Source organism: Heterocephalus glaber, unplaced genomic scaffold, assembly GCF_053883595.1.
Source record: "Heterocephalus glaber isolate CG9 unplaced genomic scaffold, H.glaber_assembly_v1.0 deba00001572, whole genome shotgun sequence".
Taxonomy (NCBI): domain Eukaryota; kingdom Metazoa; phylum Chordata; class Mammalia; order Rodentia; family Bathyergidae; genus Heterocephalus; species Heterocephalus glaber.
In genome coordinates, this window is record NW_028258357.1 from 18,692,244 (window position 1) to 18,708,404 (window position 16,161).

Below are 16,161 nucleotides of genomic sequence, written 5' to 3' on the forward strand. Positions count from 1 at the left end.
CTTTAGTTATGATTGCTAGTAACCACTGAGATAATGAAAAACAGGCAGTTCGTTATTAGTAGTGATAACATACACAGGAACTGCTTTCTTGTTTTAGAAAACAAAGTTTCAAAATCCGAAGTTCTGAAAAAGAAAACAGAAATATTAGCTGATCGCTTTGAAGTGATGATGCGTGACTCCTTGGTGGGGGTGACTCAGAGTGGATGTTGGGCCCCACCCGGGCGCCTCACACAACCTCCCCCAAACCTTGTGTACAGACACACAGCTCAGTGGCCTTTGAGTTAATCCTGAAAAACACATTGGGCAGAAGAGCGATTCACTGAAAAACTAACCAAACAGCCAGAGAGTTCAAAAGGTCTTGGTCCAGGAAGGATGCAATGAATTAATGCTTGCTGTATTTTTATCATCTTTCCTCAGTGTCTCATTGAAATTGAATTTTGGGCTGGGGAGGTAGTTCTGTGGTAGAAGTGTACTTAGCATGTAGAAGGCCAAAAATAATAATAATAGCTTATACATCCTCTTAAGAAATAAATTTCTGTGTTCATATACTGTGTCTAAAAATAGGTGTTTGCCTGTGCATACTGAACAGGCAGCAATGTTGTTGGAGTAATACTTTAACTGAAATCACTTATTTAGAATCCTCTACTTCTAGAGACACAGCCAAGAAAAGAGGAAGTTAAACTAAAAATTAAAAAGCAGGCATAGAGAGCAAGTTAAATATATATTTACTGTTATTACAAAGCAACTACTGTGTGCTAGGCGTTAGGCTACTGTACACTTTATATCTTTTATCTAACAAAGAGATTCCAAATAGCAAAAGTGGAAGCTGTTGAAGCTGCACACTGACACTAACACATATTATTCTGTAGAGGGTCTCTCTTCATTGATTTTAGATGAAGTGTGAACTTTGGTGTTCTGATTTCCCAGGCAACATCAAACTAGAGTAACTGAGATTACTTATTCGAGAATACAGAACAGATGAGAACAGAAATGACAAGCCACAGCAAGGGGAAGAAAGAAAAAAAAAAACTTACATAAAAACTCTAAATGCAGCATCGCGCAGACCCTTTCAGGCATGGGCCAGTTGTCTGACCCTTCTGGACCCTCTCTCTTGAAACACCCTCACTTTTGCACACACATATACCCTTCTCTCATATGCCCTGAAGCTTTGTGAGCTCCATTCTGAGGAATAACAAGTGTATAAAATAGTTTGGAACAGTTTTCATCAAAATATCAACAAACAATAACTTACGTCCTTGGAAAGCAAATCTCAGCATAATGGGTGGCAGACTAGTGACTACAACATAGCTTTGAACAGTTCAGAACTAAGTCTGCACCGTCTTCTGAAACTGCTCAAGCTAAGATACTTTCATGACCCAGTATTACACATTTTTACAACTATTTAAATTGTTTTCAGCTACTTAAAATTTTGACCAGTATGGCCTCTCAAAAAAATAAAACCACTCAAACACTAACCATGAATACTTTTTCATTAACTGAACATAGAAACCTTGTGAGTTACATTGATAATATTCATTAAGGACTCTAAGTTTTAAATAATATAATTATTTTGAATCACACATACTGTTTCTGGCTTTTTATTGCATTTTTCCAGTGATAATTGAAGAAGCAAATCTATGTGTGATGCTTATTTTCTGGATCTGATGATGTATATTTACTTTTATGTAGTATTGCTTTAAACATAAAATTCTTACTATATTACAAAAGTTCTGTGGGCTCTAATGAGATCTTATGCTGCTTAATGACTGGTTAAGAGACACTTAATGGCTCGCATCTTATTCCTTACTCCGGTAATATCTCCTTTCACAAACGCTTCTGTTTACAAACAATTCAGATCTCAAACAAAAGTGTCCAACAAAATTTTGCTTCCATTCACAAACTCCATATCAAGTGAAAAACACAACCATGGCTATCTTCTCTGCACAAACACAAACCTGGCCATCTTCCCCAAAATTGTAAAACAAATTAAGTTTGTGAACAGAGGCATCACTGTTTTTCAAAAACAGAGAGAATAGGAGTGAATAGTGTAGCTTTTTTGCTCTTTTTAATACTGCTTCAATTCTGTCAAGCTTCACTAGTGACCAAAGAACAACTTAGTATGCTGATTACAAGCTAGGTAGACCAGCCCTGGACATATCTCAGGAGAAGAATAAAAGTTATTACCATTCTTTTTACTCAGCCATACCAATATGGATCAGATATGTCATTATGCTATGAATGGTGAAAACCAAAAGGAAATCAGAAAATATGGCTTATATCAGAACACACACACACACACACACACACACACACGCATCAACCAGACTGAAAAGGCTAAATTAGAAGTGCTCATAGCTTGTTTTGGACATATCCTTAAAGTCAGAAAGCTTTCTGTCAGTTACAGATATTAACAATTAGAATTTGTGGCATAAACAATAAAATTAGAGAACAACTTACAAAATGGTTGTAGTAAGACTTTACCTGTGGATAATTACCTTAGAATTAAATTCTCCAGTTAAAAGACAAAGAGTGACTGAATGGATAAAAAGAGTAAGATCCAACTATATGTTTCTTAGAAGAAACTCACTTTACCTCTAGGGATACCCATAGACAGAAAGTAAAGGAATGGTATAAGATATTCCGTGGAAATGAAATCTGAAAGAAAGCAGAAGTGGCCATACTTTCATCAGATAAAACAGTCTTCATATTAAAACCAATTAAAAGAGACAAGGAAGGTCATCATTTAATGATAAAAGGTTAAATTTAGAAAGAAGAAAAAGAATTTGTTATATCAAGTTTGGAAACTAACATTTTTCTGCTGCTCTTATCAGAACCAACCACTTTCAGATTTTAGCTCAACTACCTGATGAAAAATCAGTTTTTTTCCATAGACTACTCATCTGAAGCTCTCCCACCCTTCCTCTGTATGTGTTACCTTTCCCTGCTGTATCCTCATTTGCATCTTTGACATATATTGAAGGAATTCACTTGATACTATGGCTTCCTACTGTGTCCCTATTATATTTTACCTTTTTTTTTTCAAAAACTTAGTATCAATCTTTTATTGATCTTTGTGCTGTTCCTTTCTTAAATGGCAATTTTTCCAGTGTTTATACCCTAGTGACAATGACATGTCATCAGCTCCCGAGAACTTTGAGACAAATGTACCAAGTGAAATGTCAGTGTGAAAAATATAAAGGGTGAACCAGGGATCAAAACATATTTCTAAAAATGGTTGTGTCACTAGTCAAATCTAATGGCCCTTGATAATTATATAACCAAGAATTTTACTATGATATTAAAATATGCTTGATTAGAATATCTGTTTTATTCATTGTTTACAGGGTTGAATTTTTATGGTCAAGTGATTATGACTAATCTATACCACAGATTTTGTTACTGAAAAATGTACTGATCTCGTTTAACATTAGGCTGTAAGAATCTGAAGTTTCTATACAGGAAATTTGATGTAATGGAAATATTAACTTTGTCTTAATATAGAAAACCATATACCTTGATAGAGCCAAATAGTCACAGCCAGAAGTTTAGAGTCGAATAATCTAAGTATTTTGCTATTTCTGTAGTTAGAAGAAATTCAGGATGAGAGAATTCTGAAATTAAGGAAGGTCAGTGAGTCCCACACCCATCCCACCTCCGTGAAAGGGCAACAGTGACCTGCAGAAAGAGTGAGGTAATGGGCCCATCCTACACAGCTGGGTGGTGAAGCTATGCTTCCAGCCTGGCCAATGTTAGTCTGATTTTAACTAATCTGAATGCAGTCTTCATTTCTGTTCTGTTCAAGTCCATTAGAGCAACTTCCCTTTTTCCTTTTCATGCATCATTTTTCTTTTTTAGAGAGACAGCACTTACTTTTCTCTCAATTTATACCCTTTCTGAGGAGATTCCCTCAGAAAAAGCAGAGTGCCATGAGCTCTGGGAGTTCCCGTAATGTCTAATCCCTCAGCACTGATAAATGCTCTACACTCCTTAAACAGTGAGGCCAGGGATCTAAGTCATCAGAAACAGTCTTAGCGATTCTTTGCTCAGAAGGCTGAGCCTCAGGGTGCTGCAACTGCCCCGCCTCCCTTAAGAAACTGGAAATGAGTGGCAGCTAATCTTGAAACTACAGAATTATCCACCCCAAGATCAGGAGTGAGATTTTAAAAAATAGTAAAATTGCACCTTGCCTATTTCTGACTTGCCCTGAAAAGGTGCAGTTGTTCACAATATTCTCACTGTTTGAACAATGGGTGGCTAATGAAATTATTTTCACTCCTTCCTGGCTTGATTACCTATTTCCTTTATAATTATTAATATATTTAATTATATATTATATAGCTACAATTATAGAGTTTTAGAATATCTACGGTTCATCTGTTAAATGGATAAAACTTATTTTACAGCTCTATGAAAAAGTTGCGCTGCTTCTGACAAATTTAGGTAAGTGGAACCCTTTTCATTTCAGTACGATGTGATGGTCCAAAAGTAGGTTTTCAAAGACTTTTCTCCAACATGCTGGAAAAAAATATTCCCTTTACTTAGAAATGCCTGCAATAACGTCTTTGCTTTAGGCAGACCATTCTATGTCTACTGATAGGAGGCTCTTTTTTCTATTAAAACCTGTCACAAACTATCTATCTCGAGCTACTATACATTAAAGTTGATTTTTCTCTTCTAGCACACACACACAAAATAGCATCATGAAGGTACATGTGCATAAACTGTCCAGTGTCATTTAGAAAAGTATTTATTTGGTGTTTACCTACAGTTTTTAATTAAACATATATTGAGCTGGCATAGTGGGCCACTTGTACAGTCCCACCCTCTCAGGAGGCAGATTGTGTAACCCTGGGTGTTTGAGACCAACATGGGCATCTAGCAACACCTTGTCTCAGAAACCAAAGTGTCCTGTTTTCCTGGTATATAAAAATCACCACGAAGTTGGTTGCTTTGAAGACTGTGAGCCTTATAATCAGGAATGTAGACAGGCCAACTTTCACTGACATACACGACTGGATACAACATTGATCTAGACTAGTGACCTAGAAGAACATTACCTCAATCGGATAAAACACTAGAACAATCTGCTGACCTGATACAAACTTTACATTTGCCACATTTTCAAGACATGGAAATAGTTGTGATTGATTTTATGAATGAGGTCATTAAGCAGTTTGATAAAATTGCAACTAACTTGCTTCTCTGCTCTCCCATATGTAGCTTATCAGGGGCAGAATGCAAAGTATTTTATTTATCATCCACATTACACTAACAGATGCCATTTGTTGAGCTGTGTGCCATACACAGGGCAGCTGTTTCACTGTCTCCTTTCTGCCATTAACATCTTCCATGGCACCCTGCATTCCCCCAGACAGAGGTTTGTGTCCACAGGAGAGGTGACTGCCCGTTGGCGGGCTGTGCCCAGCTGGCCCCTTGACCCAGGCCACCCAAAATGCCGGTGGAGACGTAGCCTTGTCCTTCCCCATGTCAGACACCTGGGGACCCACCTGGCTGGCAACCCAGAACACCAGTTCAGTTAGCAGAAACAAAATAGAACTAAACCCCTTTAAGAATCCTTTCTCTTTCCATCCTTGACAGCGCTACAGCCTGACATTGAAACCATTTTAAATCAGACTCTCTTGCTTTCTCCCTTTTCCCTCTCAGATGCGCTCCCAGGAAGCATTCTGAGTTAAATTCATGGAAAAGGAATTGATGGGGTGAAGTGTTAGATGAGCAAGTAGAAGCTCAGGCAATGTGGAAAGAGAGAAAATGCTATTGCCGTCAATGCATTTTCTTTAACCTTTCTTGAGGTGAGGATTCGGGTGCTAGGGAAGCCCACAAGAGCCGAGCCTGGTGTGAGCTTTCAAGTTGGAGGCTGACCTTGAGGGCAACTGGATCCATATTTTGGTTCACAACATGGTGTGCAAAGAACGTTTGTTTGATGGAAGCTGAACCACGAGGAGACGAGGGTGAATTCGTAGGACATCAGTGATGACACAGGGGAAAACTCTAAAGAGGCCATCTCATTGGTGCTGGTCCTTGAGCCTGGCTGGCGGTGGCTGAGGACAAAGGAGTAGAATACTTCCCTGCTGTGATGTTCAGTACCTAGCGTAGCTCTAGAACTAGGAGTCCAGACTGAGGAGTCCTCCGGAGCTGGGAGAGGCCCTGACTCCGCCCAGGCCCCACCCTACAGTAGCAGAGAGCCCGAAATGCCTCTCCGGGTGTCCCCTAACTCAGGAGCTGTGTGGGGTTCACTTCCTTCTCCCAGCATAGCCGCGCCCCACCAGACTCCCGCGAGGTCTGGATTTAGGATCTGTCTCCTGGATGACTGGTTTGTCGCCTCTGTGCACAGACAGCTGGAGTCTCCAGGAACCCTTCCGCTCCCACCGTGTGTATGGGGGGACAGAGGGAGCGGAGAGGAGTCGAGCCAGGCTCTCAAACTCTGCTCTTGTCCACAGAACAGCCTCGCACAGAGTCCGAGTGGGAGAACAGCTTCACCCTGAAAATGTTTCTTTTTCAGTTTGTCAATCTGAACAGCTCCACGTTTTACATCGCGTTCTTCCTCGGAAGGTAAGAATCGGACCTCTCCTCACCTCCCCAGACCAGGTCGGACAGCACTCGCCAGGGTGACAGGGACTGTTCTTTAGGGTGATCTATGTAAAGTGGCATTTCCCAGATCTCACAGCCACCTCGCAGGCCATGCCATGGACACCTTCACTGCTAAGTAAGTGGAGGAAACGCTTTGCACCAGAGAAGGGGCTGAAAACTTCCTGAATGGCCCCGGGTCTCTCTCGCACCTGCAAAGAGGGGGCACGGGGGCGTGGCCTGCAGCAGTTTTAGGTCTGTCACCCCACAGAAAGGCACATGATGTCCCAACAGGAGCAGGGTGGAAATGGACGCAGGGGATCCTGGGTGCCCGGAGAGTCCCACCTTGAAGCCTCAGGAGAAGCTGGGAAACTGGGAAGGGCGGGGGCAGGGTTTTGGTGAGACACGCGCAGCAGCTGCTCCTTAGTTTGTAGCTGCTCCAGTAGCAAGGCTTCTGGCCAGTTTGGTGATTTAAAAACAACTGTATTGCTGTCATTCAGGAAGATCAAACGTATCTAAATGCAAGAGGAATGCTGCTGCTTCCGCAGGCCTGAGCCCTTGATGTGCAGTAGGAAATGTCAAAAGTCACAACCAACAGCAGGAATTGGCCCTAACAGTCAACAGCTGGCCAAAAAGGCCAGAGGAGAAATGTCCCCTGGAGAATTCCAGAGGCTGTCATTGTGGCAGCTCTGGAGGGTGTCGTAATTCCTTCCAACCTGACGCTTAGCTGTAGCCATAATTCACTTCGGAGAATGTGCTAAACTGAACGAGATACTCGTGGAAAGTTCAGATTGTGGCCGACGCAATGCTAATCCCTTGTTTCTCTGTGTGTGTTGAAGATTTACAGGACACCCAGGTGCCTACTTGAGGCTGATAAACAGGTGGAGACTAGAAGAGGTCTGTATCCTACCCTCCTCCCCCTTCCTCGTGTCCTGGGCAACCAGACCCCCTGCCTTCCTCGCTACTGATTCTCAGACCTGTGTCTGCTTGCCTTGCAGTGCCACCCTAGTGGATGCCTTATTGATCTGTGTATGCAAATGGGTATCATAATGGTGCTAAAGCAGACCTGGAATAATTTTATGGAACTTGGCTACCCGTAAGTACTTTGGATCTCTTTAACTCACAGGTGGCATTACTCAGGACTGGCATTTCTGGGTGTGGCAAGTAAAATAAGCAATGCAGACTCAGCTGTTAATATTCAAGGGCGGCCAGGAAAATAATACACGTTGGCTCTTTGGGCAGATTTAGCACAATTCACGTGAATGAACCTGGCTGTTCTTTATGAAGTCTCTGAGGTCCCTAAATATTGGAGACTTCCTTACCAGCTGCTTTAAATGATGCCTTTGACCCACAGGGCTTCGCACTGCAAGTCCCTAGCTATTTATTTAGTAACAAGATCTCCATTTCCCTATTCCTGGATAAATCGGAGTGCTCATTGTTTTTAATCCTGAATTCAGACTACAGAAAAATAGAGTCTATGGAAAGGAGAAAATTTCAGAGGTTTAAAAAAGAAACAGGAGTATTTCTAAGTTAGCATGTTTAACTCCTAAAAAAAAAAAAATCACCTGGTGTTAATTTTTGTTGTTGACTTTGGGCAAAAACTTGCATCTCCTTTGTGAAGATGACCTTGAGTTCTGCTGTGAGTGCTCAGTTCTGGTCAGTTCAGTCTCAGGGAACGTGAGTAACTCAGCAGTGCTTCTAAGTCTGCTTCAGTCAGCTCAGGGTCTCAGGAACTTGTGAATCTCAAGGAGAAAGAGTGGGCCACTCAGCTGGGACGACCAGCTGGCTAGTAATTTCCTATTCTCAGATTTATTTTTAGATATCTTACCCCAAGTATTTTCTATAAAACTTTTTTAAAAACATAAAAAATTAGAAACATGATATTCTACCTTAAAGCATAAGCCATAATTAATCAAAATGTCATGAACATCTGAAGAAATATATTTTAACCTCTAGTAATACAGACAGAGAAGAAATTGTGAAGTAAGGAGAGTTTGTCTTTGACCCTCATCCCTTTATGTCACATATTTCTCCTTGGCATTTCCACTTCCGGTAACCCAGATCTTGCTCTTCCTGCTGCCTGTCTTCAAGCCTTTCCCATGTTTGTTATGAAATGCGCTTCAGTGTGCTGAGAAGGACGAGGGTGTGAGCCTTGCCAGTGCAATGTGCATTTCCATAGGAGTCAGAGGCCCTGACCAGCGTAAGCACATTGCAGGAAAGTTCAGTTGTAGAATGGCAGGCATCCATGTGCCAGAAGAGGAACCATTGTGTGGGTTTGCAGATTTTCTAGGTCCCTGACATCAGAATATGCAGGTCACCACCACGTGACAAGACTGCTTATGGTTGCTACATGAAGCCACCCACGCAAGACCTTCCTGTCGTGTCTGGGTGTTGCCTTGGACCCCAGAGTCTGAGTATAGGTCCTCTCAGTCCTCTGTCCAGCCCTTGAGGCTACACCAAACACGAGACTGCTTCACAAATGGGGAAAATAAGCTCATCACTCATTCTGTCTACTCACAAGTAGAAAGGTCTGAAGTATGGGATTCAGGATTATTTTCTTCCTAAGCCAAGGCATTGTTTCCTGCCTGTCCTGAGTTTGTTTCTTTTTAAAATAGGGCTCCCAATCCTAATTCTCCTTTTTTCACATCATTTAAATCTCATGGACATTGTCATTTTGCTGTTGTAAGAAACTGATCTTGTCACACAGGTTAATTCAGAATTGGTGGACTAGAAGAAAAGTACGACAAGAACATGGGCCAGAGAGGAAAATCAACTTCCCACAGTGGGAAAAGGACTACAACCTTCAGCCAATGAATGCCTACGGACTCTTTGATGAGTACTTGGAAATGAGTATGGAAATATTCTGCTTTACCCTCTTGATTATAAATGCAATTTTTAAATGTGTAGCTCCACTCAACAAAACAGACTCATCAGGAGGGCCGTCCTTGGGTGGAAATTTGTGAGCTAAACACAAAGCAGGGTCTTCACTTAAGATGCTTAGTCTACAGGAATGGTGCCCAAGGCCTCCTGTTTACACTCTTCATGACATTGTGTCTTGTCCCTTCCACTGAGTCACCAGAAAACAAAATGAGTTGGAAAATTGGGTGCACCAAAAAAAAAAAAGGAATTACTATTCATGTGTGATTGATTCACTTACTCAGCCAACATCTACTGGGGCTTCTTAAATGCTGGTAGATGAGATGGCATTACCAGCTTTCAAAGACCATGTGGGCTGATGGGGGAGAACCAGAGATATAAAGAATACGTGCAGTAAAGTGCCATATACACTGCATCATGGATGAGTAGGAGGTATAGTGGAGGGAAGTCATTTCTGTTGTGAGAGGGAAGTGTCTGGAAGCTGGGAATGCTTAGTCTGTGTCACCCTTATGTCTTAGTCACTTTCTTTGTTACTAGAACCAAATATCCAACACCTGTAACTTAAAAGAGGAGAGGTTTATCTCAGCTCATGGTTTGAGAGGTTTCAGTCCATAGTCCCCTGGCTCCAGGGCAGAAAGGGATGGCAGAGGTGTCTGGAGGAGGAGAGCTGCTCACGGTATGAGGGATAGGAAGAAGAGAATCAAGGGAGGAGCTGGGGAGGGAGATAAACCCTTCTAGACCATGCCCACAATGACCCCGCCTCTTCCAATAGACTCCACCTCCTAACACAAGTCAGCTAGGAGCTCCAATAATCCATCACTTTCCAAAAGCGCCACCTATGAGTGCATGAGGCTTTAGGGAGACATTTAGATATGAAGCATAAACCCTTATATTTAAGGAATCAGATGTCTCTAGATTCAAACCCAAGTTAATTCTCTTACGTATCTAAGAGCATGGGGTTTGGAAGAAAATTTCCTGGGTTCAAATCCCAGCTTATCATTTATTAATAGTGAAATGTTGGGTCATCACTGAATTTCTCTTTGTCTCAGTTTCCTCATTTCTAAAGTGGGGATGATACCAAGAGCAACTACTTCACTGAGTCTCTGGGGAGATTAAATGAGTTAGTGCCTGGAAGGCTTAGGACAGTGAATGCTTGGCTTATCGTATGCACTTGGTGGTGTTAGATATATTGTTATTAATATTTTTATATTCTTATCTCCTGGGGGGAAAGATCATATGATTGTTTGGCAGATGCCCTATGTATATATTTTATTTTATTTTTTAAAATTATGTTTAGTGGAATATAAGGTCCATTACTTCTGAAGGAAACTGTTCTTTCTGGACAAATCTGAAAATTAAAAAACTAATAGAATTGATGTTTAATGTTTCCTAGATTGCTTATGTCCTAAGTATCTGCTGATGTTTTCAGGGTTTCAATTATAGAATGGTAACATAAGAGAATTTAGAAAAGAAATCGATTTGGGCATTAATAATAAAACTTAATAAAGATAATTCATTAAGAGAAATAACCACTTTGAGGTTTCTTAATAGGCTCTTATCCGGTAAAGGAGAAAGTGAATGATACTGTTGCTATATAGAGTGCTTGAAAAAAAGCATTTCTGTGGCTCGAATCGGCAGTGCTCCAAATACTGCACCATCTTTGCAGCACAAAATAAGTAACGAGAAGCAGCACAAGCAGACAAGTGAATTCTAACTGCTCACTTCTGTTCTTGTTGATTTTATTTTCCATATTACTTCTCTACTTGTTATATTTTAAAAAATATAATTCACTAAACCACATAGCGAGAAGAGTTACATAAATCCCAAGTGTACAGATCCACGAATTTTCACAAATTAACATGCAAAGATAAGTAAATCTGTACAGATGAGGAGTTGGCAAACTACGCCCCACATGGCAAATTTGGTCCAGTGTGTGGTTTTGTAAATGATGTTTTCTTGAAACACAACGGTGACTGCTTACTTACATGTCAGCTGTAGCTGCTTTTGCACTGTAACAGCAAGTGGAGTAGTTGTGACAGAGACTGTGTAGCTTTTAAAGCCTGAAATATTCACTGTTGACACATAAGAGGAAAGGTGTGCCATCCTGTGAGGTAGACCGAGCAGTAGAATACTGTGAGCACCAATAAAGGCTCCACTGACCCTCTCCCATTCGTCACGCTCTTTCTGACCACTTTCCTGACCTCTAACATGAGAGATTGTTGCCTCTTGGGCCTCTGTATGAACCGAATTGTAATGCATGTACTCTTGAAGCTGGCTGCTTTCATTCAGTGTCATGCTTATAACACTCTTCCATGCTGCTACTGGTAGTAGAACTTCATTTTCATTGCTGTATAATGTTCCTAGAATGTAAACCTGAAGCAAATTTATGAGACATGCAGAGCCTGATATCCATCTGTATTTTTCCTTTTAACTGGATGAGTATTTTGCACGTCCATTCCTAGATATGCTCCAGCTCTCCCAGCTGTGCCCACCCTAGCGAGAGATACCCACCACTCCACTCCCTTCACCTTTCCCGTGTCATAAAATGCATTCCTGAATACCAATAAGGATCAATGTGCTAGATAGATGCACTTTAATTAAAGGCAACCCCTCTATTATGCTTGAGTCAGAAAAAGGCAGAATTCGTTGTGTAAATGCAGGCGTCAGTACGTGAGTATGTGAACCATTTTGTGAGTTCGCCTGGCTTCTAGGGTGGCTTCTGATAGCAAGAACACACCGATGTAAATGCATCTTTCTGCAGATGAGATGTTTGATTTCTTTCCAGGTTTGGGCTCTTCAAATAATAGTGCTTTGAACCTTTCTCTTCATATATTTTTTGGTGGTGGTGGTTTTGTTGTTTTGTTTGTGGTACCAGTGATTGAACCCAGGGCCTTTGCATTGAACTACACCTCCATCTTTGTTTTATTTTTTATTTTGAGATGAGATTTTGCCAATAATATATACTTATTTCTATCAGGTGTGTAGGAATGGAGTTACTAGGCCATAAGATGTGTGTTTGTTCATCTGCTATAGAAAATTGCGAACAATTTTTAATTTTATATACTTACTAACAGTTGGTAGGGTGTGTTTAAATTTTAGTCATTCTAGTTGATATATAGTAGTGTTTTATCATGGTTTTAATTTGAAATTTTATGACAACTGGTGATGTCATTTTCACATGCTTATGGTCATTAGGATATCGTCTTTAGTGAATTCTCATCTAATCTTATGCTTTTATTGGGGTACCTGTCTTTTTCTTATGAATTATAGAAATTACATATTCTGGATGTGAGTCCTTTATCAGATATTTGTATTGCAAATAGTCTTTCATGGTTGGTGGCTTAGTTTCTCATTCTCTTAATGATGTCTTGAAATGAACAGAAGTTTCAACTTTGGTCTTCTTCAAATTGGTTCCAGGTAAGATTTAGAAAAAATTTCCAATTTCTACAAACTCTTACTGTGATCTTAGTTGGAATTAAATTGAATTTCTAGAACAATTCAAGGAAAACTGATACATTTTCCACTTCATGAATATGGTATGTCGCTGCACTTATTCAGCTTTCTATATTCCTCTCAGGAATGTTTTGTAGATTTAAGCCAGAGGTTTTGGTAACTTAGGTTAGATTTATTCCTAGGGACTTCATGAATTTTAGTGCAATTGCAAATTCTGCTTTTTTATACTTTTTTGGGAAGGGTGCTTGTTGTTTTGTTTAGTTTTGCTTTTTGGTGCTGGGGATTGAACCTAGGATCTCAAGTGTGCTAAGCATGCCCTGTAACACTGAGCTATGCACCCCATCCAATTTTATTTCCTAATATATTGTTGGTGGTGTATAAAATTATCATTGGTTTTTATGTCACCGTTGTATCACACAAATCTGGCAAAGTGTAATATTAATTACAGGTATTTCTAGATTTTATGTATCGAATTATGTCATCTACAAATAACTTTTTCTTTTCTAATCATTATACTTTTTTTGTTTCCTGTCTAATTGCATTAAGACCGTCCTATAATGCTGAATAAAAGTCGTTACACTGGGGCTCAGGATTTAGCTCAGTGGTGCCGCCGCCTGCTTCACACGCAAAAGGTCCCGAGTTCAATCCCCAGTACAAAAAAAAAAATAGTTACATTGGACATTCTTCTTCCTGATACAAGAGTAAAAGTGTCCACTATGTTACAGAAATTTGGTGCCAGCTGTATTTTTGGTACATGTCTTTTATTGGGTGAAAGAAGTACCCTTGTGTCTCTAGTTGGCTGACAGTTTTCTCCTGAGTAGCTATTAAATTCTATCAAATAATTTTTCTAAATGTATTGAAATGGTTATGTGGCTTGTCGTTGATTGTTTTGGATGTCAAAGTTATTAAACAAACCTAGCCAACTGGAAAAATTACCCACTTAGTAATGACATATAATTCTTTTCTTTAATTGCCATTGAACTTGATATTTTGCTTATGATGTTTATATATAAGTTTATGGATGACATACTACAGCTTTCCTTTCTTGTAACATTTCTTTCAAATTTTGATATCATCATTATGATAGTCTTTTTAAATGATTTGGGTAGTTTGTCCCCCATTTTTAGTTTCTTACTTTGTGTACTACTAATATTCCTTACGTATTTAGAACAATTCACCAGCCAAGTCAGCTGGACTGAATTTTCTTTGTGGGAAGGTTTTTAATTGTATATTTAGTAGATGTTGGACTATTTTGATTTTATTTTTGTTCTAGTGCCTATTTTATAAAGCTGTGTTTTAATTGTGTTTTTCAATAAATTTATCCATTATATCTAAATTTTCAATTTTAGTGGCATGAAATTGTTTCTAATTTACCCTTATTAATGTTAATGGACATAAGGTCTATAGAAATGCCCACTGTTTTACTCATAATTTCATAGTTTGTGCTTGTTTCTCTTTTCTCTTTAACCTTCTGGGTAGAAGTTTATTAATCTTTTCAAAAACCAACCAGATTTTTTTGTTAACTTTTCTGTTATACATTTGCTTTCTAGTTTATTAATTTCTGTTCTCATCCTTATTTCCTTCCTATAATTCCTTCTAACTTAATTTTCTCTTCTCTTTTCCAACATCTTCAGGTGGAAGCTTAAATCACAGATTTTTTACTTTTCCTATTTTGTAGTATAAAAGAATAGAGAAACAATGAGAAAAGGCACTAGTAGATGAGATTGTGTCTGGGAGAGAGTACATGAAAAGGAAGCACTTCCATGTATTTAAATATAAAGCAATTCAAATGATGAACTTAATCTGCAGACTTAAAGATAATGTCTCAAAAACGTGAACTGAAAAGGGCAAAGATTTTTAAGAGTAATATTATTTACATTATAGTCACATCGAGTGTAATTTGTGGAGATGTGCATGGAGATGTACGTGAACAAGTGACCCAGAAGGATGCTTGCCAGATTCACAGCAGTGTTTACCTCCGGGAAGGGTGAGGAGCCCCCTCAAGAAAAGAAATAAAGGGGCTTCAGCTTCATCTCTGAATTTCATTCATTTCTAAAAATTATGCATCAAGTATGACAAAGTGCTCCTGAGACTTATTAGTAATTCTTGCATGGGTACATGGAAGTTTGTTACCCAGTTCTCTGTGCTATTTAATATTTCAAAGATTTTCACATTTCTTTCCATTTTATTTCTTTATTAGTCCATGTTTGCACTGCATAATGTTTACATTCCTTTCGTGGAGCTGGCACGCATAAACAACACATGTTAATTCCTTTTTCATCTCTATTCCCTCCCCTCCCTCCATTGCTTGATCCCCTTCCCCTTTGAGAAAGATCTATCTCCCTCCCTCCTATTATGTGGCTTTATTGCACTCTGTACTTATACTTTGGGTTTCTCATATAAGAGAAGCCATGCACTATTTAAGCTTGTATGTGTGATTTATTTCACTTCACGTTATGGTCTCCGGGAGCATCCATTTTCCTACGGATGCCTCAAGTTTATCCTTCTGTGCACTATGATAAACCTCGTCCCTGGACCACACTGAGAAAGTAGCAGCCAGGGACATCACTTCAAGACCAGGAACTTCCAGGTCACATCTGTGCTATGTGAAAGCAATCATTTTGTTCAGATACACAAAAACTAAAAATTAACTAAACACATTTTCTTTTTCCTTTTCATCTTGCAGATGTTTTCATCATAAACTCAATGTTAGAGTCTTGAATTTTTCTATCCATCACACCCAGTATGCTTACTGATTGTAAGAATGATCTCTGCCAGTTTTGTTTCCATCTGACAGGTTTTCTTTGCTTTCCTGGCCTTTCCTTCTTGTAATTACATATCAGTCACTAAATCGTATTGTGTGATATCTGACAAGTTGTTTCTACACACATAATCACTGTAGCAAGTGTGTAGAAAATAGAAACACAAAGAATTTGCCATTCCTACTTTCAGGAAGCCCGACGCAATGGAGAAAAAAGACAGGGAGCCATAAAATGAAGACAGTTTGTTCTAAGGTGGTCAAGAGAGGTGAAGGAGCTATAGAGGAGGCAGTACTATCAGAAGGCTCCAGAAGAGGGCGCGTTTGAGCTTGCCTTGGAAGGAAGAGGAGAATTTCATCAGTCTATCTACAGAAACATTAGGTGCTGCATACGTAAAACCAGAAGTCTGGTAAACCCAGAGGAAAGGCTTGCTTGGGAGCCCTGGCTGGGCAACGGTGGGTGTTTGGAAATGCGGCTTGGGAGTTTG

At 39.7% G+C, this 16,161-nt stretch overlaps 1 protein-coding gene across 23 annotated transcripts in view; it reads left to right on the plus strand.

Annotated features, from left to right (window-relative positions):
• Positions 1 to 16,161, plus strand: part of Ano4 (anoctamin 4) — a 366,091-nt gene that overhangs the window by 319,070 nt on the left and 30,860 nt on the right. For all 23 annotated transcript variants that reach the window (XR_015443559.1, XR_015443558.1, XR_015443557.1 and 20 more), the window contains 5 exons: positions 4,404 to 4,440; positions 6,459 to 6,570; positions 7,425 to 7,482; positions 7,584 to 7,681; positions 9,293 to 9,435. Coding sequence is in view for 20 of the 23 variants with exons in the window: in XM_013072270.3 (XP_012927724.1) it covers positions 4,404 to 4,440; positions 6,459 to 6,570; positions 7,425 to 7,482; positions 7,584 to 7,681; positions 9,293 to 9,435 (448 nt within the window). In the remaining 3 variants the exon portion in view is untranslated. The remainder of the gene's footprint in view (positions 1 to 4,403; positions 4,441 to 6,458; positions 6,571 to 7,424; positions 7,483 to 7,583; positions 7,682 to 9,292; positions 9,436 to 16,161) is intronic.